At 42.3% G+C, this 18455-nt stretch overlaps 1 protein-coding gene across 1 annotated transcript in view; it reads left to right on the forward strand.

The window, feature by feature from the left end:
* Positions 1-18455, forward strand: part of LOC132710926 (1-phosphatidylinositol 4,5-bisphosphate phosphodiesterase zeta-1-like) — a 71013-nt gene that overhangs the window by 43662 nt on the left and 8896 nt on the right. The window contains exons 9-10 of the mRNA XM_060688536.2: positions 2025-2141; positions 13099-13271. Coding sequence (XP_060544519.2) covers positions 2025-2141; positions 13099-13271 — 290 coding nt within the window. The remainder of the gene's footprint in view (positions 1-2024; positions 2142-13098; positions 13272-18455) is intronic.

Genomic DNA, 18455 nt, shown 5'->3' on the forward strand with positions numbered 1-18455 from the left:
GGGGTTCTCTGAACTGCACAGAATCTTAGCTAGAGGTTCTCCCGAACCCCTGCGAACCCTCAGCATCCCACCCCTGGTTGTGGGTAACAAAACTGTTGTGGGTTTTCAATGTCACCTCCTTTTTTTATTTGTCTACCTCCCAAACTAGCATCCAGTCTTTAGATTTTCCACTGGTTTCCATATAAAAGCTAACCATTTAGCATTTAGCATTAGTAGGGTCAGCCCTACGTGCCATTTTTTTAAAAAGATCAACCAAGGCAGTTAGACATTGCCATCTAATCCAGCAAGACAGAAATATACTCTACTGCCTGATATTTACAGTTAGGTGTAACCTCAAGGCTTCTCAATTTATCTACCTTCCACCCTCCCACCTACTACCTAAACTGGAATAAATCTTGCAAACAGAACATCCAACAGTTGGCTTAATCATGTTCATTTTTCTTCTTCTGAAATGGATGTTCACACAGAATGTGGTCCATAACGCTTGTACAAAGATACGGATCAAAGCAAAAATATTTGGGAGTGTCGGCTGCCAAGATAGTCGGCCTTTTTGAAATTATCCAGTAAATGTAAAGATAGAGAAACTGGGTGGACAATTGATCTGAATTTCTTCAGGAAATAGGAGACATTCTCCATCAATTTAAGACCCCCTCCTTTCTGAGGATAGCCTTACTAGAAAAAACCCTTCAAAACAATAAGCAATAGGAAGAGTTTCCTCTTGATGTCTTCTTCTCTTGGGCTTTAATGAAGTTTACATTTACCCTTGATCACCTCAGAGATAAGGAAGTGCAGGGAGACTCATGACAATTCTCCTGAAATTCTCTTAACTCAATTGTTGCTAAATCAATTAAGCTTCTTTGTGGCTAAATTACTTTCAGGTATAGTGTGCCTCTGAGTCATTGTCGACGATTCCTCTTAATGACTGGACTAGTCCCTGCAATTTACTTGGCCAGATTTTTGAAGTGATTTGCCTTTCCGAGAGCTGACAGAGAGTGACTGGCCCAAGGCCACACAGCTGAGTTTTATGCCTCATGCCTAAGGCAGGATTAGAATTCACAGTCTCCTGGTGATTGACCCAAAGTCACCAAAATGGCTTTCGGGCCTAAAACAGGATTAGAACTAATGATTGGCCCAAAGTCATCCAGATCAGGGGATGATATTTACTTACCTTTGCTACCGGTTCACGCCTTCCGCACATGTGCAGAGCGTCAAAAACATGGATAAATGGGGCATGATAACATCCGGGCAGGTGGGTGGAGCCTCCCGCAGCCACTGCTACCAGTTTGCCCGAACCGGATAGAACCAGCTGAATACCATCACCGATCCAGATGTTTTTCATACTTAAGGCAGAACTATAATTCACAGTGCCCAGGTTCCTAGACCAGGGGTGGGTTCTACTTACCTTTACCAGCGGTTCGCAACGGGGCCGTGCGCGCACGCGAGCAAAGCGAGCGCATATGTGCACTCTTCTGCACATGCACAGAAGCATTTTGATGACATCAGGGTCGGTGGGTGGAGCCTCCCATCAGTTTTACTACCGGTTCTATAGAACCGGTACGAACCGGGGTCAACCCACCACTGTTCTAGACTAGTGCCTTAACTACTACTCCAAACTAGCTCTGGCGTTCTCTCCCTCCCAAAAGGCATACAGCATAAATATATATTGTGAATTTGTTGTCAGCCTACATAATCTCCCGTTTAAAACATTATCAGCTTGTTATATTTGCTATTTTAAAATCGTCTGCAGCCTTTTCCACACTTCTTTATTTTATTTAAAATATTTACATATTGCTTCTCATTGCAAAAAAAAAAAAAACCCTTTGCAATAATCAGAAAGTAGGTCAAAACGGTTGAGAGAAGCATTCTTTGAAACAATGCAAAAATATACATAATAAAAGAAGCAATAAAAGAAGCGGTGAACCAATAACATAGAATAACAGCAGCAGTAACCAAAAAAAAAAAAAGTTAGGCATATTTCTTTGCAATAACATTTTGAACATGTCTTTTTTTTTTTTTTTTTGCAGCTCCTGACTTTGTCTCGCACACAGTCCGCTTCCTTACAAGAATCTACCCCAAGGGAACCAGAACAGACTCTTCAAATTACGATCCTCAAGAATTTTGGAATGTCGGAAGCCAGCTGGGTAGGTCCCTTAGAATTCTAACCAAATCTGCTACGCTGTGTGAATGAAACAAAACTAGATTTACATTGGGAAAATTATCATTGGGGGCCAATGGTAGCGTAGCAGACTAAAGCACTGTTATTAACATCAGATGCCTGCAATTACTGCAAGTTCAAATCTCACCAGGCTCAAGGTTGACTCAGCCTTCCATCCTTTCTAAGGTAGGTAAAATGAGGACTCAGATTGTGGGGGCAATAAGATGACTTTGTATAAAATATACAAAAGTATGAAGGCTATTGCTTAATGCATTGTAAACTGCCCTGAGTCTTCGGAGAAGGGCGGCATATAAATCAAAAAAAAAAAAAAGATTGGTATTCAAGTCTTCCAGAAAGAACCTTAGGGCTAAGAACCGGGGTCAGCAACCTGCAGCTCTGGAGCCGCATGTGGCTCTTTCACCCTTCTGCTGCGGCTCCCTGTCACTCAAAATATGCGTCACAACTGCCAATGTGCGACACACGTCAGCACACGATTTATTGAGCTTTTCAACCCACCGGTAGCCCAACTATGGATAAATCCAAGAAAAGAAAAGTTTCAGAAGAAAACAAAGTTTAATTCAACTACATATGCTAGTTTTGTGGCCGCTCAAGAAATAGTCAGGCACGGGAAGGGTTTTGTGGCTCCCGGTGTTTTCTTTTCTCTGGAAAACGGGTCCAAATGGCTCTTTGAGTGTTTAAGGTTGCAGACCCCTGGGCTAAGAGAAGAAGAGAGCAAGCATGGCGGGCTCCAGTTGTGGAATTCAATTTGTTTTACTACTGGTTCTGTGGGCGTGGCTTGATGGGTGTGATGTGGCTTGGTGGGTGTGGCAGGGGAAGGATACTGCGAAATCTCCATTCCCACCCCACTCCAGGGGAAGGATACTACAAAATCTCCAATCCCTCCCCATTCCTGGGGGGAAGATATTGCAAAATCTCCATTTACACCCCACTCCAGAGGAAGGATACTGCAAAATCTCCATTCCCACCTCACTCCAGGAGAAGGATACTGCAAAATCCCTATTCTCTCCCCACTCCTGGGGGTGGGGGAAGGATACTGCAAAATCCCCATTCCCTCTCCACTCCTGGGGGAAGGATATTTCAAAATCTCCATTCCCACCCCACTCTGGGGCCAGCCAGAGATGGTATTTGCCGGTTCTCTGAACTACTCAGAGTTTCCCTTATCGGTTCTCCAGAACTGTCAGAACCTGCTGAATAGCACCCCTGGTCGGCTCCATTTGTTGACCAACAAGGATCACCAATGCTATTTTCCACCATTATTCTTTGATAGGAAATGGAATATAAATCTAATAAATCACAGCTAGTAAAGGAAACTTGTCTGTAGTGGATATAAAATTTATCTGCTTCATTTCAAAGTTGATAGTACTAGCAACAGCACTTAGACTTATATACCACTTCACAGAGCTTTAAAGCCGTCTCTAAGCGGTTTACAGAATCCACATATTTCCCCCAACAATCTGGGTCCTCATTTTACCCACCTCGGAAGGATGGAAGGATGGCTGGTGAGACTTGAACTGCCAAACTGCTGGCAGCCAGCAGTTAGCAGAAGTAGCCTGGAGTGCTGCATTCTAACCACTGCACCACCACGACTCTCTATGATAAGGACAAGGATTGTGTGCCATTAAAGTGATGTTGACTTGTATCAAGCATACCATTTTCCCACCATGGTGAAGTTCATTCTAAATCCTGAATTTAAAGAACCAAATTTCCCTCTTAGAGCTCCCCTTTACACCCCATTCCTTTTTCCTCCTGGCTTTCTATTTTGTAAACAAGATGGCAATTTTGGAAGTCCAATTCCTGTGGGACTTTCTCCTCAGTACCGCATAATCTAGTGGCTAAAAGGTGGAAATAGAATGAAAGATTTATCCTGTTTTCCCCTTTTTACTTATCATTCCTGTTCTTTGTCTACGATAACATTTCCCAACCTGGACAACTTTATGATGAGTGGACTTCAACTCCCAAAATTCTTAGCAATGGCTCTGTTGGCTGGGGAAGTCAACACATTGTGAACCTACCCAGTTATGAAATTGTGGTCTGGGACAGAGGTCACCAACCTTTTGGACCTCAGGGACCACTAAATTCATAATTCTAAATCCCACGGACTACTAATATGATCTGCCTAATGACCGGCTGGGTGGGCGTGGCTAGATGGTCACGTGACTGGGTGGGCGTGGCCAACTCCTTGCCTCCTGACCTGGGCTCCTTAGGGTCCCAACTGGAACCAGTTGCTGGAGCTAAGCAGCCACCGTGAGAAAGAGTTGGCAAAACAGCTCAGTTCAAATTAGATCTGACCGAGAAGGAGGCTCAACAGAAGCACCTCACTGAGGACTACAAGCATAGGCTTTCCAAGCAGACAGATGACCCGCAGGAATGGAAAGCCAGGTACCGGCACCTGGAAGCTCAGTGGGCTGAAATGGTCAGCCAGTTCCAGGCCATGAGGCAGTCCCACTGGAACAAGGCCCTTTGGCTCTTCACCACCAGCGGTGCTTCCCTCCAGCCTTCACCCAAAGCCCCACACCAGGAGGCTGAAGTAGACCCCAAGTCGGAATTTATGCCCCCCTCCAACTCACACAAAAAGACCCCGAAGGGGGAGACTCTCTACAGTAACACAAACGTTCATTGCACGTATCCATCCCGGGGGCCGTAGTTTGAGGACCCCTGATTTAGTGCAATATTAAAAATGCAAATAATTTTTCTACTGACCACCAAAATTTTCTTGCGAACCACCAGTGGTCCACGGACTACCAGTTGGTGATCGCTGGTCTGAGAGATTGCTAATGTGAGGTTACTTCCTTCCGCTTTAATTCTCAAATCAAATGCATGAACCCTATGTTGTTTGGCTCTCCTCCTGGCAGGAGGCAGTTAATAAGGCTTTGCTTAGGTCAATAATTAATTTCCAGTGAGTAAACTTTTGTGGTTTTGTTATCAACTATACTTCACTAATGATTGTTCAAGTGAGATTTCTGCTCTTAGGAATATGATTCTCTCACTTTCACTCTCTCACTGTCATTGAAAAGTGGGCAAAAATACTGAACAATCTTTAGCTACAACTGTGGGTTACTGCTAAGGGGACCGGAAAGTTCACAGGGATAATGGAGCTGGGACATCTTAGTTCACACATCCCATTAAGCTGTGATTTGTTTATTCAGTTAATTACAGTTGGCTGAGTTCACATGAAATATGTATTCTGTTATGATAAGACTGGATCTAGAGCAGCAGGCAAGAGATGAGACCAATCTCATTATTTGAACAACTTAATATTGAAACTGATGCTGAGGTGAAATTTTTAGGTGCATTTCTAACTGTGAAAAGCTATCTTTGAAGACAAGGATATAAGTACACTGGACTCAGAGGAGTCTCCGAGGAAGCCAGGAGGGGGAAATTAAGAAATAGGCATGACAACCATCATCGCACAAATTCTGCAATCTACATACTTGCCTTGACCATTGAAATGCAAATAAATATTGCATGACGACATCTCTGCAAATCAACCCTGACTGTCCTTTGGAAAGACAGATGCTGAAGCTCAAATAATTTGGCCACCAAATGAGAAGAGATGACTCATTGGAAAAGACCCTGATGTTGGGAAAGACTGAAGGCAAAAGCAGAAGGACAGCAAAGGAGGAGATGGTTAGGTAGTCATCAATGCAGTGGACATGAGTTTGAACCTGGGGTGAAATTCAGCAGGTTCTGACAAGTTCTGGAGAACCGGTAGCGGAAATTTTGAGTAGTTCGGAGAACTGGCAAATACCACCTCTGGCTGGTCCCAGAGTGGGATGGGAATGGAGTTTTTGCAGTATCCTTCCCCTGCCACGCCCACCAAGCCATGCTTACCAAGCCACACCATGCCCACAGAACCGGTAGTAAAAAAATTTGGATTTCACCGCTGGTTTGAACAGACTCCGGGAGATAATGGAGGATAAGGGGCCTTGCATTCTATAGTCCATGGGTCATGAAGAGTTGGATATGGATTAGCAACTGAACAACAACAATAAAATCATTGCACATATTCCATTTTTGGGGTTGACTGCGGATGCCACTGATGAGAATCAGTTTTTTTATAGGTCAGATTACCATATGGCATTCTTGTAAACAGGATGTGTGTATATGTGATTGCCCCCTCCTATTCACAGTATCGGAGAAAGCAGTTGGAAGTAGCCGCTTTCAACTTTCCTGTTTTGCAAGTCAACCTAGAATTCTGGGAAATGAAGTCCACTATCCCAGAAGTGCATCATGGTAGAAAAACATGATTGTTCTGATTATAGCAAAGATACTCCTGTGAGAAAATTAAAATCTCTTGATGTCCACCTTCTGCAACAGTAGTTCTGAGGTAGTAATTCTAGAGTACAGGTCTTCTAAACAACTGTATTTGTTCTAAACAACTGTATTTGAAAGAGAGCCAGTCTGATACAGTGATTATGATACCAAACTAGAAACTAGGAGATTGTGAATTCTAGTCCCAACTTATGCATGAAGCTATCAAGGCAGTGGTGAAATGTAAAAAATCTTACTACCGGTTCTGTGGGCGTGGCTTGGTGGTGGTGGGATAATGTGATTGGGTGGGCATGGCCAACTTTTTTTTTTAACTTTTAAAAGCATTTTTTCTACAACCTCTTCGGTTGTAAAAAAAAAAAGCTTTTAAAAGGCTCTGACGATCCCAGCTGAGTTGCCTGATCGTCAGAGGCTTTTGTTTTCTTTTAAAAGCATTTTTTTTTGCTTTTAAAAGAAAAAAAAAAGCCTCTGACAATCAGGCAACTCAGCTGGGATCGTCAGAGCCTTTGAAAAGCATTTTTTTTACAACCTCTTCGGCCCAAGAAGTTGTAGAAAAAATACTTTTAAAAGGCTCTGATGATCCCAGCTGAGCCCTGTGATCATCGGAGGCTTTTTTTTTAACTTTTAAAAGCATTTTTTCGGCCGAAGAGGTTGTGCGGCTCAATTGGGCATGTGGGGGGGGGGGGGGGCAGGGATTTTTGCTATCAGTTCTCCGAACCACCTGCCTCCATCGCTACCGGATCAGACGATCCGGTCTGAGCCAGGAGCATTTCACCCCTGTATCAGATAGGTGACCTTAGGCAGGTCATTCTCTTTAAGCCATAGGAAGTAAACAAGGACAAGGCACTTCCAAAATGTTGCCAAGGGATCTGTTCAGACAATTTCAGTGGTGGTATTTACATGGTTCTATCCAGTTCGTGTGAACCGGTAACAGTGGCTGCGGGAGGCTCCGCCCACCCACCCACCCGGATGTCATCACGTCCCGTTTTTGACACTCTGCGCATGCGCGCACGCTCACGTTTGTGACCCGGTAGCAAAGGTAAGTAAATACCACCCCTGGACAGTTCCCAGGAGTCAACACTGACTTAAGGCACACATGCACACAAGAGCAATAAACTTATTGTGTGGATTCAGATCCCTGCTTTTTTATCTACAGCAGCTGGTGGGGAGTCTTGCCTGAGAAGAGGGTAACAGGTAAATGTCACCGTTTCCTGTTGCATTCAACGATCATTGCTTTGTTTTCTTTATTATTATTATTATTATTATTATTATTATTATTATTATTATTATAAATTTTATTTATTTCTTTACAACAAAATATTTACTCACGCACAGATTGTGACGGGAGCTTTACAGAATATATTAACTTCAGTCAAGATATACAAATAAAAAATAAAATCTACACTAACCTTATCCTTTTTTTATTCTATTATTCAACCAAGTATACAATTGGTCCCAGCATTGAAAATATACGGTGTCCTTTTGATCTCTCACAATTTTTGTTAACCTGTCAGCTTCCGCATATTCGATAATTTTTCCCAGAATCAAATCATTGCTTTGTTTTCACTCTTAAGGTCTTGCCGTAGTGTATAACAAAAGATAAATTATTCTATTTTATGATGTGAACTCCGCGACACCAGAAAAGCTTTGATGAAATGCACTGTACATACTCGTGCACATTTTCCTAGCATGAAAAGAACATTAATTGCATGTTGCTCAGGATTAGGGAAAACTGTCTTGCAGAAAATTGGATGTTTGGGAAATACCAACAGAGGCACCAGAATAAAATATTGATACCTAAGAGAAGGAGTGACTTCAGTTCTTTTATGAACTGAAACGAAGGATCTGAATCAGAGAGTGGTTTCCTTTGGAGGTAGGATGATTTGATAGTAACCTATTATTTTGATAGTAATCAATTATTGTCAGGCATTCCTCGCCTTGCCTGATTCAATATGAAGTCTAACCCTTCCAATCCATAATTTATACTCAAGGCCAAAAATAAAGGGGACAAAATGAATCTTGAAAGAGTACTCCAAAATAAACAAGTACCGTATTTTTCGGAATTTAAGACACTCCGGACTGTAAGACGCAACTACCATTTTTGGGGAGGAAAACAAGAAAAACTGCCTGGGCCTCCCAGCAATTTGCCGCATTGCAGCAAACAGCCTGCTTTAGTTTCATGTTCATTTTCAGCATAGCCTGATTAGCACAAGAAAAAAAATCTGCCTCCTTGCAGCAAACAGTGGAGGTCCACATGGCAATAGGCAATGGCAATCCCTGCAGCCTGAAACAGCTGAGGATCGGGAGGCCGATCCAACTGACAATCAACTGCTTGTGCTAATCAGGCTGTGCTGAAGCTGAAACGGGCTGTTTGTTGTTTGCTGCAAGGAGGTAAATTGCTGGGTGGGGCTACATTTGGTGTATAAGATGAATTGCACCCAAATTTTCACCCTCTTTTAGGTGGGGAGGGAAAGTGTGTCTTATACTCTGAAAAATACGGTAATTGCAAGCCCAATCATAGGAAGGACACTTGATTCTACATCCCCATAGAGGATGTAAATTGCTGGGATGAGAATTCACCAGAATAACAGAATTACAGAGTTGGAAGGGACTTTGAAGGTCTTCTAGTGCAACCCTCTGGTCAAGCAGGAGACCCTATACCATTACAGACAAATGGTTGTCCAATCTCTTCTTTAAAAGTTCCAGTGATGGAGCACCCACAACTTCTGAAGGCACTGATTAATTGTTCTCACTGCCAGGAAATTTCTCCTTATTTCTAGGTTGGCTCTCTTCTTGATTAGTTTCCATCCATTGCTTCTTGTTCTTCCTTCAGGTGCTTTGGAGAATAGGTTGATTCCCCCTCTTCTTTTATTGGTGCCTGGTGCACCAATTGCGACCCTACTTGGATCAGGAGGCTCTCCTCACAGTCACTCATGCCCTTGTCACCTCACGGTTAGATTATTGCAACGCGCTCTACATGGAGCTACCCTTGAAAAGTGTTCGGAGACTACAGTTGGTCCAGAACGCAGCCGCGCGAGCTGTCGTGGGTGCACCTAGGTACACCCACATTACACCAATTCTCTGCGAGCTGCACTGGCTCCCTATTGGTCTCCGGTCGCAATTCAAGGTGTTGGTTATTACCTTTAAAGCCCTACATGGCTCAGGGCCAGGGTATCTTCAAGACCGCCTTCTACCACATAGCTCCCAGCAACCGGTAAGATCCCACAGAGTCGGTCTCCTCCAGGTTCCGTCAGCTAAACAATGCCGGCTGGCGGGCCCGTGGGGAAGGGCCTTCTCTGTGGCTGCCCCAGCTATCTGGAACCAGTTACCTTCTGAGGTCCGGACCATCCCCACCCTTCCGAAAAGCGGTGAAGACCTGGCGAGATCTGGCCATGAATGGTGTGAATGGGTTTTAATGTTTTTAATTTTTAAGTGTTTTTATAGTGATTTTTTGAGTGTATTGTGAGCTGCCCTGGGTCTTCGAAGAGGGGTGGCATATAAATTGAATAAATAAATAAATAATAAATAAATAAATAAATTGCTGCTGATTTTTCTTTGGCACCAGCAGCCCCTATAACTAGTGGTGGTATTCAGCCGGTATTTTATCCGGTACGGGCGAACCGGTAGCAGCAGCTGTGGGTGACTCCGCCCACCCGCCCGGATGTATTCACATCCCATTTATTCACGTTTTTGATGCACTGTGCATGCGCGGAAGGCCCTGCGCATGCGCGGAGGTGGACACATGCACGCTCACATTTGAGAACCGGTAGTGAAGGTAAGTGAATACCAACCCTGCCTGTAACCCTTAAGGGAGGGCATCAGTTTTACTGACTTCATTCCTGGTGTGTTTCAAAATGATATACTTTCCTCCCCTCTCAACAACCAAAACAAGGCCTGTTGACAAGGCCACGTAGGTGAGCCCAGTTTGAGGACATGTTTAGCATTACTAGTTTTAAAACAGTGCTTTCTATCCTGTTCTGGCCTTGTCTAAGGGTGGCCTCAAGGTATGCAAAATCTGTTGAGCATGGGTGAAATCCAGCAGGTTCTGACAGGTTCTGGAAAACCGGTAGCGGAAATTTAGAGTAGTTCGGAGAACCGGTAGCGGAAATTTAGAGTAGTTCGGAGAACCGGTAGCGGAAATTTAGAGTAGTTCAGAGAACCGGCAAATATCACCTCTGGCTGGCCCCAGAGTGGGGTGGGAATGGAAATTTTGCAATATCCTTCCCCCAGGAGTGGGAAGGGAATGGGGATTTTGCAGTATCCTTCCCCAGGAGTGGGGAGGGAATGGAGATTTTGCAGTATCCTTCCACTGAAGTGGGAAGGGAATGGGGATTTTGCAATATCCTTCTCCCAGGAGTGGGAAGGGAATGGGGATTTTGCAATATCCTTCTCCCAGGAGTGGTGAGGGAATGGGGATTTTGCAGTATCCTTCCCCTGGAATGGGGTGGGAATGGAGATTTTGCAGTATCTTTTCCCTGGAGTGGGGAGGGAATGGGGATTTTGCAATATCATTCCCTCAGGAGTGGGGAGGGAATGGAGATTTTGCAGTATTCTTCTCCTGGAATGGGGTGAGAATGGGGATTTTGCAGTACCCTTCCCCTGCCATGCCCACCAAGCCACGCCCACCAAGTCACACCACGCCCACCAAGCCACGCCCACAGAACCGGTAGTAAAATAATTTGTATTTCCCCAACTGAGGCTTGTTCAGGGGACTGGCAGTGACTGGGAATAATGACTGGACATGAATTGGAAGTGGGGATAGCAAATTTCATGCCAGTATACTGTGTTTCTCTGCCAATTCAAAAAAGGTTGTAGCAAACTGTTAGGATAAAAGTAAAAACAACAACTCTGTAACTGTTCTCCCAAGCATGGAGTTAACTTCGCAGCTTTGAATAAAATATTGTGATGCTTGCAATTAGAAATATGTTTTGCAGAGTCCTGGTTGAATAACTACTGTAGTTGTTGCATAGACATAGTCATACATTCTAACAATTAATTCCAACACATAATTAAAGGAGAAGGAGCTTTGTTTGAGAATTGCAGGCTCGTTGGAGAAGGCGGAAAGGGGCATGAATTTAAAAGGCTTTAGAGATGGCAGTATGGATCAGTGATGAACTGGACTTTCTTAAGAAAAAGTGATGGAGATTGTGAAATAGACTTATATCCATTAGAAGACAACTGTTAAGACATGTTGTGGTTCAACAAACCTGTACAAAAACTTTCTGAACAAGTGCTGTATAGATATTCACAGCAGAGTTCTACGACTTTGGGGAGATTTCAATTATAATTTGAAGGAAAAAAATTATTATTAAGAATCAGTTGAAGATATTTGATCCTGGACAGATCAGATACTGTAGAATGACTGCAGGGATTTATGGTAGATTAGAAACTCTTGTGGACTTTCTGCATGTCAAATACAATAATAGATTGGGGAATGTTTCTCTCTCTCTCTCTCTCTCTCTCTCTCTCTCTCTCTCTCTCTCTCTCTCTCTCTCTCTCTCTCTCTCTTATATATATAATTATAATTATATATATATAATTTTTTTAAGTGATCTGAGCATCATTCCTATTGATCCAATTTACCACAATATTAGTGTTCTTTTTCATATTCATCGAATTTAAATAATTCTCTCTGTATTATTTAAAGATACATAAAAAAGCCTAACATCTACCCTGTATTATCCCGGGATAATAAGCCCAATTAGCTCTTGAGTGCATGCACTAAAATAAGCCCTCCCTGAAAATAAATCCTCCCTGAAAATATTTAAACACATGTGCAGCCGGTCCCTGCCATTTCCTCTGGTTAGGGTTAGGGAGACAGAGCTGGAAATCAGGTAAGATGGCAAGAGGATCCCCGTCTCAACGTGCCCCAAAATAATAAGACCTCGAAAATAAGGCCAAGCACTTATTTCGGGGTTCAAAAAAATATAAGACAGGGTCTTATTTTCGGGGAAATACGTTAAAAGCCTTTAATCTTTCTATCTATTATTCTTTAATTTTTATAGAAAAACAAATTCCCCCTATCTAATTTATTTCTGCTTCTCCAACTTACAATCAAGCTAAATTAATATTTTGAAAACCATTATTTCTAACCATCATCTCTTGCCCACATTAGTGTTTCTATTCTTATCCGTTTTTTTACTCATTTCCCACACTTCTCCTCTTTATCTCTAACTTCATCTCTATCTTTCTTATCTAATCCAAACATTTGTCCCAATACATTCTTATATTGCCACTTCTCCCACATGTCTGCTATAACAATCTATTATATATATACATTAATAGATTGTTAATGTGGCTTTTAAGTTTAGGTCTTTTGTTGAGTACCTATTAACTTTTTTTCCCCAGGAGATAGATGGTAAGCCAAATTACTTGGATAAATAGAGCTGTAGAAGTTTATAAATTGTAGACCTGTTTTGCAAGGAAGGGGGGAACTATTGCTGTTGAAATATATTTTTCAGTATTCAACTAAAGGAGATAATTTATGTGTATTTTTTGGTTTTTATGCACAATTAATTTTGTCTTAGTTTTGATTTTTTTTTGTTTCCTTTTTTTTCTGTCAAAGGTTGTATTTTAACTTTGGAAATAAAATTTAAAAAATTATTTAAAAAAGAGAAATATGTTTCGCTTTAATTTTAATTTTTTTCTTACAGTGGCCTTAAATTTCCAAACACCGTGTGAGCAGATGGATTTACTCATTGGAAAATTTTTGGACAATGGAGGCACTGGTTACATTTTGAAACCAGAATTCTTGAGAAGAAGAGATTCTGCTTTTGATCCATTTAATGTTACTGATAGGTATAATCCCATTACGCTAACAATAAAGGTAAGGCAGTTTCATGGAAACTTCAACCTATCTAAGGAACAATTCCTTGATATGAACTGAGCTACAGTAGTGGCCAAAATTGTGGAAACCTTTTGGGAAAAGTGTATTTTCTAAAACTAGCTAATAACACCACTTTTTTTTTTTTTTTGGAGTAGTACCATAAAACTATATATCAATGGAAAGATAATTTAATCAAGAATGTAATGCAATAACTTTTATGAAGGATTTGCTATTAGAATAGCAGTTACAGTATAAAGGAGAAAAGTGAAACACGTAGAAAAACCGAGATATAAAAAAATGATCAGCCTGTCAGTTAATACTTAGTTGGGTAACCTTTAGTATGAATTATGGCTTTACAATGTCTTCCCATGGAGTGAACCAAGTTTTTTTTAGTTCTGCAGCTGTTCTGATGTGAAACCAAGATTGAATGATTGCTTCTATTAACTGAGTTTTATTGCTGGGTCCCTTCTTCTTTAGTTGGCTCCATAGATTTTCCCAGGCCATTCCAGCAGTGGAATATGATTATCTTGAAACTCCCCCCCCCCCAAAAAAAGTATTGGGCAGGTATTTTGGGAATGGACAACTTCTCCCACAGTATTTTATGTTAGAGACAATTTGAAGGTATGGAGGACTTTTTAAAGTGGCCTGATCAGAGGTGGGTTTCAGCAGGTTCTGACCAGTTCTGGAGAACCGGTAGTAGAAATTTTGAATAGTTCGGCGAACCGGTAAATATCACCTCTGACTGGTCCCGCCCCCATCTATTCTCCCAGCTGATCGGGAGGGAATGGGGATTTTGCAGTATCCTTCCCCTGGAGTGTGGGGGGGGAAATGGAGATTTTACAGTATCCTTCCCCTGCCACACCCACCAAGCCACACCCACCAAGATATGCCACACCCACCAAGCCACACCCACCAAGATATGCCACACCCACCAAGCCACACCAACCTAACTGGTAGTAAAAAAATTTGAATCCCACCACTGGGTCTGATCCAAGGTCCTTGTAGATCTGTATATTTTCTTGAAAACAAACATTCTGTTTTAGTGATTCGTTCATCAGGTTAGGAGTATCCTGTAGCCAAGCTTGCATAAAATGTTGCTTCAATCTTTTATTAAATGCCATTCTAGAACTCTGAAAACTTTTTATCCGCCACGCATAATCCTAACTTGATTAAATTGATAGGCAATCCATTCAAGATAGTTTTTAAAAAAAGAAGTGTTCTTTCGCTGAATGCATTGTTAATTCTGGAATTCATCACCATCAAGACTCGTAAAGGACACCAGTGTAGGAGATTAAATGAAGTCTAAGAGAATTGGTTTCACAATAGGTATTATTAAGAAAAAGTTTCACATTAAAAGGCAGTATATTCCTGATATAGAAGACCGAGAATAGAGGATATCTTCCTCATTCATGTAACTGATGGGCTTTCCAGAAACATCTGGCTAATAGATGTTGGGAGTTCCAAGTAGATGGCCTTTCTACACTTGCCCCTAACTGTACCACAAAACTGTCTAAAGGTAAAGGTTCCCCTCGCACATATGTGCTAGTCATTCCCGACTCTAGGGGTGGTGCTCATCTCCGTTTCAAAGCTGAAGAGCCAGAACTGTCCAAAGACATCTCCGTGGTTATGTGGCCAGCATGACTAAATGCCAAAGGTGCATGGAACGCTGTTACCTTCCCACCATAGGTGGTCCCTATTTTTCTACTTGCATTTTTTTTACATGCTTTCGAACTGCTAGGTTGGCAGAAACTGGGACAAGTAGCGGGAACTCACCCTGTTATGCGGCACTAGGGATTTGAACCGCTGAACTGCCGACCTTTCGATTGACAAGCTCAGTGTCCTAGTCCCTGAGCCACTGTGTCCCTAAAAACTGCCTAGCACCCTCCTAACTCTAATGTCAAGGTTCCAAGTAACAGCCCAGATGAAATCAAAACTCCAAGACCAGAGGATTCCTCAAAGTATAGATTTATTAGGCATGTCATATTGGCACGGCTGGTGAAAAACCGACTCTGAAGCTCCCCGGGTTTTTCCCACCCAATTCAAAATCCAAAGTTCTCCCCCCCACTACATACACACATCACATGCCCCAATCAGGTCACGGCCCAAGACCAGGATGGCTCCCCTCCAAGCAGGGGTGGGCTTCAGATTCTTTAGCAATGGGTTTGCTGCCCCGTTGCTGGGTGGGCGTGGGCATGGTGGGCATGGCCTAGTCAGCCGCCTGCACCATGGTGATGGTGGGCATTTTTCACCCTCCCCAGGCTCTGGAGGCTTTCCTTGAGCCTACAGGAGGGTGAAAGCTGCTTCCCCCGGGGTATGGAGGCCCTCTGGAGGCAGGAAACAGGCCTGTTTCCAGATTTCTAGAGCCTCTGGTAGGCCCGCTTTTTGCCCTCCCAGACCCACCACGCGGCCCCTGCACTTACCTGGAATGATGAACAGGCCGCGTGGAGACTCCTGGGAGGAGTGGGGAGGGCGTGGCCAGCCAGGGGTGGCATTTGAAGGTTCGCTGAACCCCAGCGGTCCTTGGCTAGAGGATCGCCCGAACCCTGCTGAACCCCCAGGAGCTGGCGAGAGTGTCCTTGGCTCCCAGAAGAAAGAATGTTATTTGGGCTACATATTTCCCCAGCTATCTCTATTCCCCCCTCCCTTTCCCACAGCTCTATCCAGCCTTGTTGTGGCAACCCTGAAGACATTCCAAGATGGCCCCAGGATTGACTCCTGCTTTTGTCTCACCCTGGCCACCAATAAGATTAAGTCATCTTTATTAATACTGGTCCATATTCTTCTATCTTATTCCATCCATATCTAAGGACAATCTTTCATGTGTACAAAATCTGTTTGGCTTTTGTGACCTTTGAAGGGTATCTGATGACTGTCAGTGACTGGGAATTGAGGCAATAGAGGTCAGATAGGAACTGGCAATGGTAGCAACTCCTTTCATGCCGGTACTTATTTATTTACTCAAGGATGGGCACATAGCTTTTCATCTCTGCAGTAGGCAAAAGAACCTTAGGGTATTTTCTCCCAAGATAATTCCTCTGCTTTGGCTGATCTCCTTCTTAAGAAGCTTATGATCAACTTCTGAAGAATTTTATGCTTTGTACTGCACTGGTGAGACCACCCTTGGAATATTGCATCCAGTTCTGGTGACCACAACACAAAAAGATGTTGAGACTATTGAAAGAATGTAGAGAAGAGCAAGAAAGACTATTAGAAGGATGGATGCTAAACCATATGATGAACAATTGAGGGAAATAGATACAGTAGAACCTCTGGTCATGACCATAATTCATTCTATAACTTTGGTCCCAACCCAATTTGGCCGTGACCTGAACCTAATTTTGGAAATTTGGTGCTTACAAAAAAATGGCGTGGAAGGGGAAATCGACCGCAAAAAAGGGGGGAAAATGTGATTTTTTGGTTGGAACCTGATTTGGTCGTGGTCAGAAGCATTCGTGACCAGAGGTTCTACTCTATGTCTAATGTAGAGAAGGACTAGTGATCATATGATAGCAGTCTTCCACTACTTGAGGGGCTCTAAGAGCGAAGAGGGTGTTGACCTATTCTCCAAAGCATCTGAGACTAGAAGTAACGGGTGGAAGATCATTAAAGAGAGATCAAACTAAGGAGAAATTTTCTGATAGTGAGAACAATTAACCAGTGGAATGCATTACCTCCAGAATTTCTGAGTGCTCCATCACTCAAAGTATCCAACAAGAAACTGGACAGCTAGTCATCTGGAATGATACAGAGTCTCCTGCTCAGGCAGGGAATTATATGAGAAGACTCCAAGGTCCCTTTTAACCCTATTTTTCTACATTGTACATTGTACATATGTACAATTCCAAAAATCCACTGAAGAGTATTTTGAAAAATCACATTAAAAAAATAAATCCTATTGAGTTATTTCTAGCAGAATAGCCAACAGGTAGTGTGTACCATTGAACTGCTTCATTGTCATATAGTTATCTATTTTATGGAACAGACTTTTGGTCCAGGATGTTCCTGCGTTGGATTCATTTTGTATTATTTTTATGTTTCAACTTTTGTTTGAAACAATTAAATCACATATCATGAACATTTTCTCCTTTCCACATCGTTTAATGAAGCCCTCTTGAGAGTCAATGAGTTTTTCTATAACATTGATTCCAGGGTACAACCTTCTTAGAATATATTAAGCTAATTGTTAAAACTCAGGAGATTTGAAGATTATAATATCACTGAGGACTACATTATATGCAACATTAAATCACCTCAGCCCAAACAAAAATAGAGTATCCACTTAAAAGTATCCTCCTTTAAAAACTACCTCGTTTAGCAATTGCTTTATTTAGTGTCCATTTGTGGACAGTGATGAACAATTTTATGACCACTCCTGACATTAACAACTTCACAGGTCTAAAAACCAAAGAAAAGCTGAAGTAAGTTTGTAAGCTTTCACTTAGCAATCATTTTGCTTATTGAATTAGTTATCCTTCCCAATTGTTGTCACTAAATGAGAACCACCTTGAAATACGATTTGAAACTTGATTAAAAAAAATGTGTAGAAGGCCCATTATTTGGTATGGTATTAACTTTCAACAATAAAACAGTATAAAGTATAAAAAACAGACTGCAAGATAAATCAACCTTAACCTACCATTTAAGTTTAAAAACTCACTGGAGAAGAGCCTAATGCTGGGAAAGATTGAGGGCAAAAGAAGAAGGGAATGACAGAGAACGAGGTGGCTGGATGGAGTCACTGAAGCAGTTGGCATGAGCTTAAATGGACTCCAGAAGATGGTAGAGGACAGGAAGGCCTGGAGGAATGTTGTCCATTAGGTCGCAATGGGTTGCGATGGGTCAGACACGACTTCGCAACTAACAACAAAACCATTTAAATAAACCATTAAAAATAGTTTACATGATATGGATTGTGGGATCAATGAAATCTACAACCTAATCCCTCACTGCATCCAGTTTTATGTGGACCAATCTTCTCTCCCAGCCTTGGAAAACGGTAGCTAAGGGGGTGGTGATGGGGATGAACTGCCCCCTAAATTAGAAATGTGGGTGGGGCAAGATTTCAGAGGAGACTTGCAAGACTGATGTCAGCCTTATGACGTAGAACAGACAGGAAACATAATATCAGTTGAACAATCTTTATTGTAAGGTTACATTAACTGAATCTTTCAAGTCTGAAAGTGC

This window comes from Pantherophis guttatus, chromosome 7 (assembly GCF_059756535.1).
Source record: "Pantherophis guttatus breed Tessera chromosome 7, ASM5975653v1, whole genome shotgun sequence".
NCBI classification, from domain to species: domain Eukaryota; kingdom Metazoa; phylum Chordata; class Lepidosauria; order Squamata; family Colubridae; genus Pantherophis; species Pantherophis guttatus.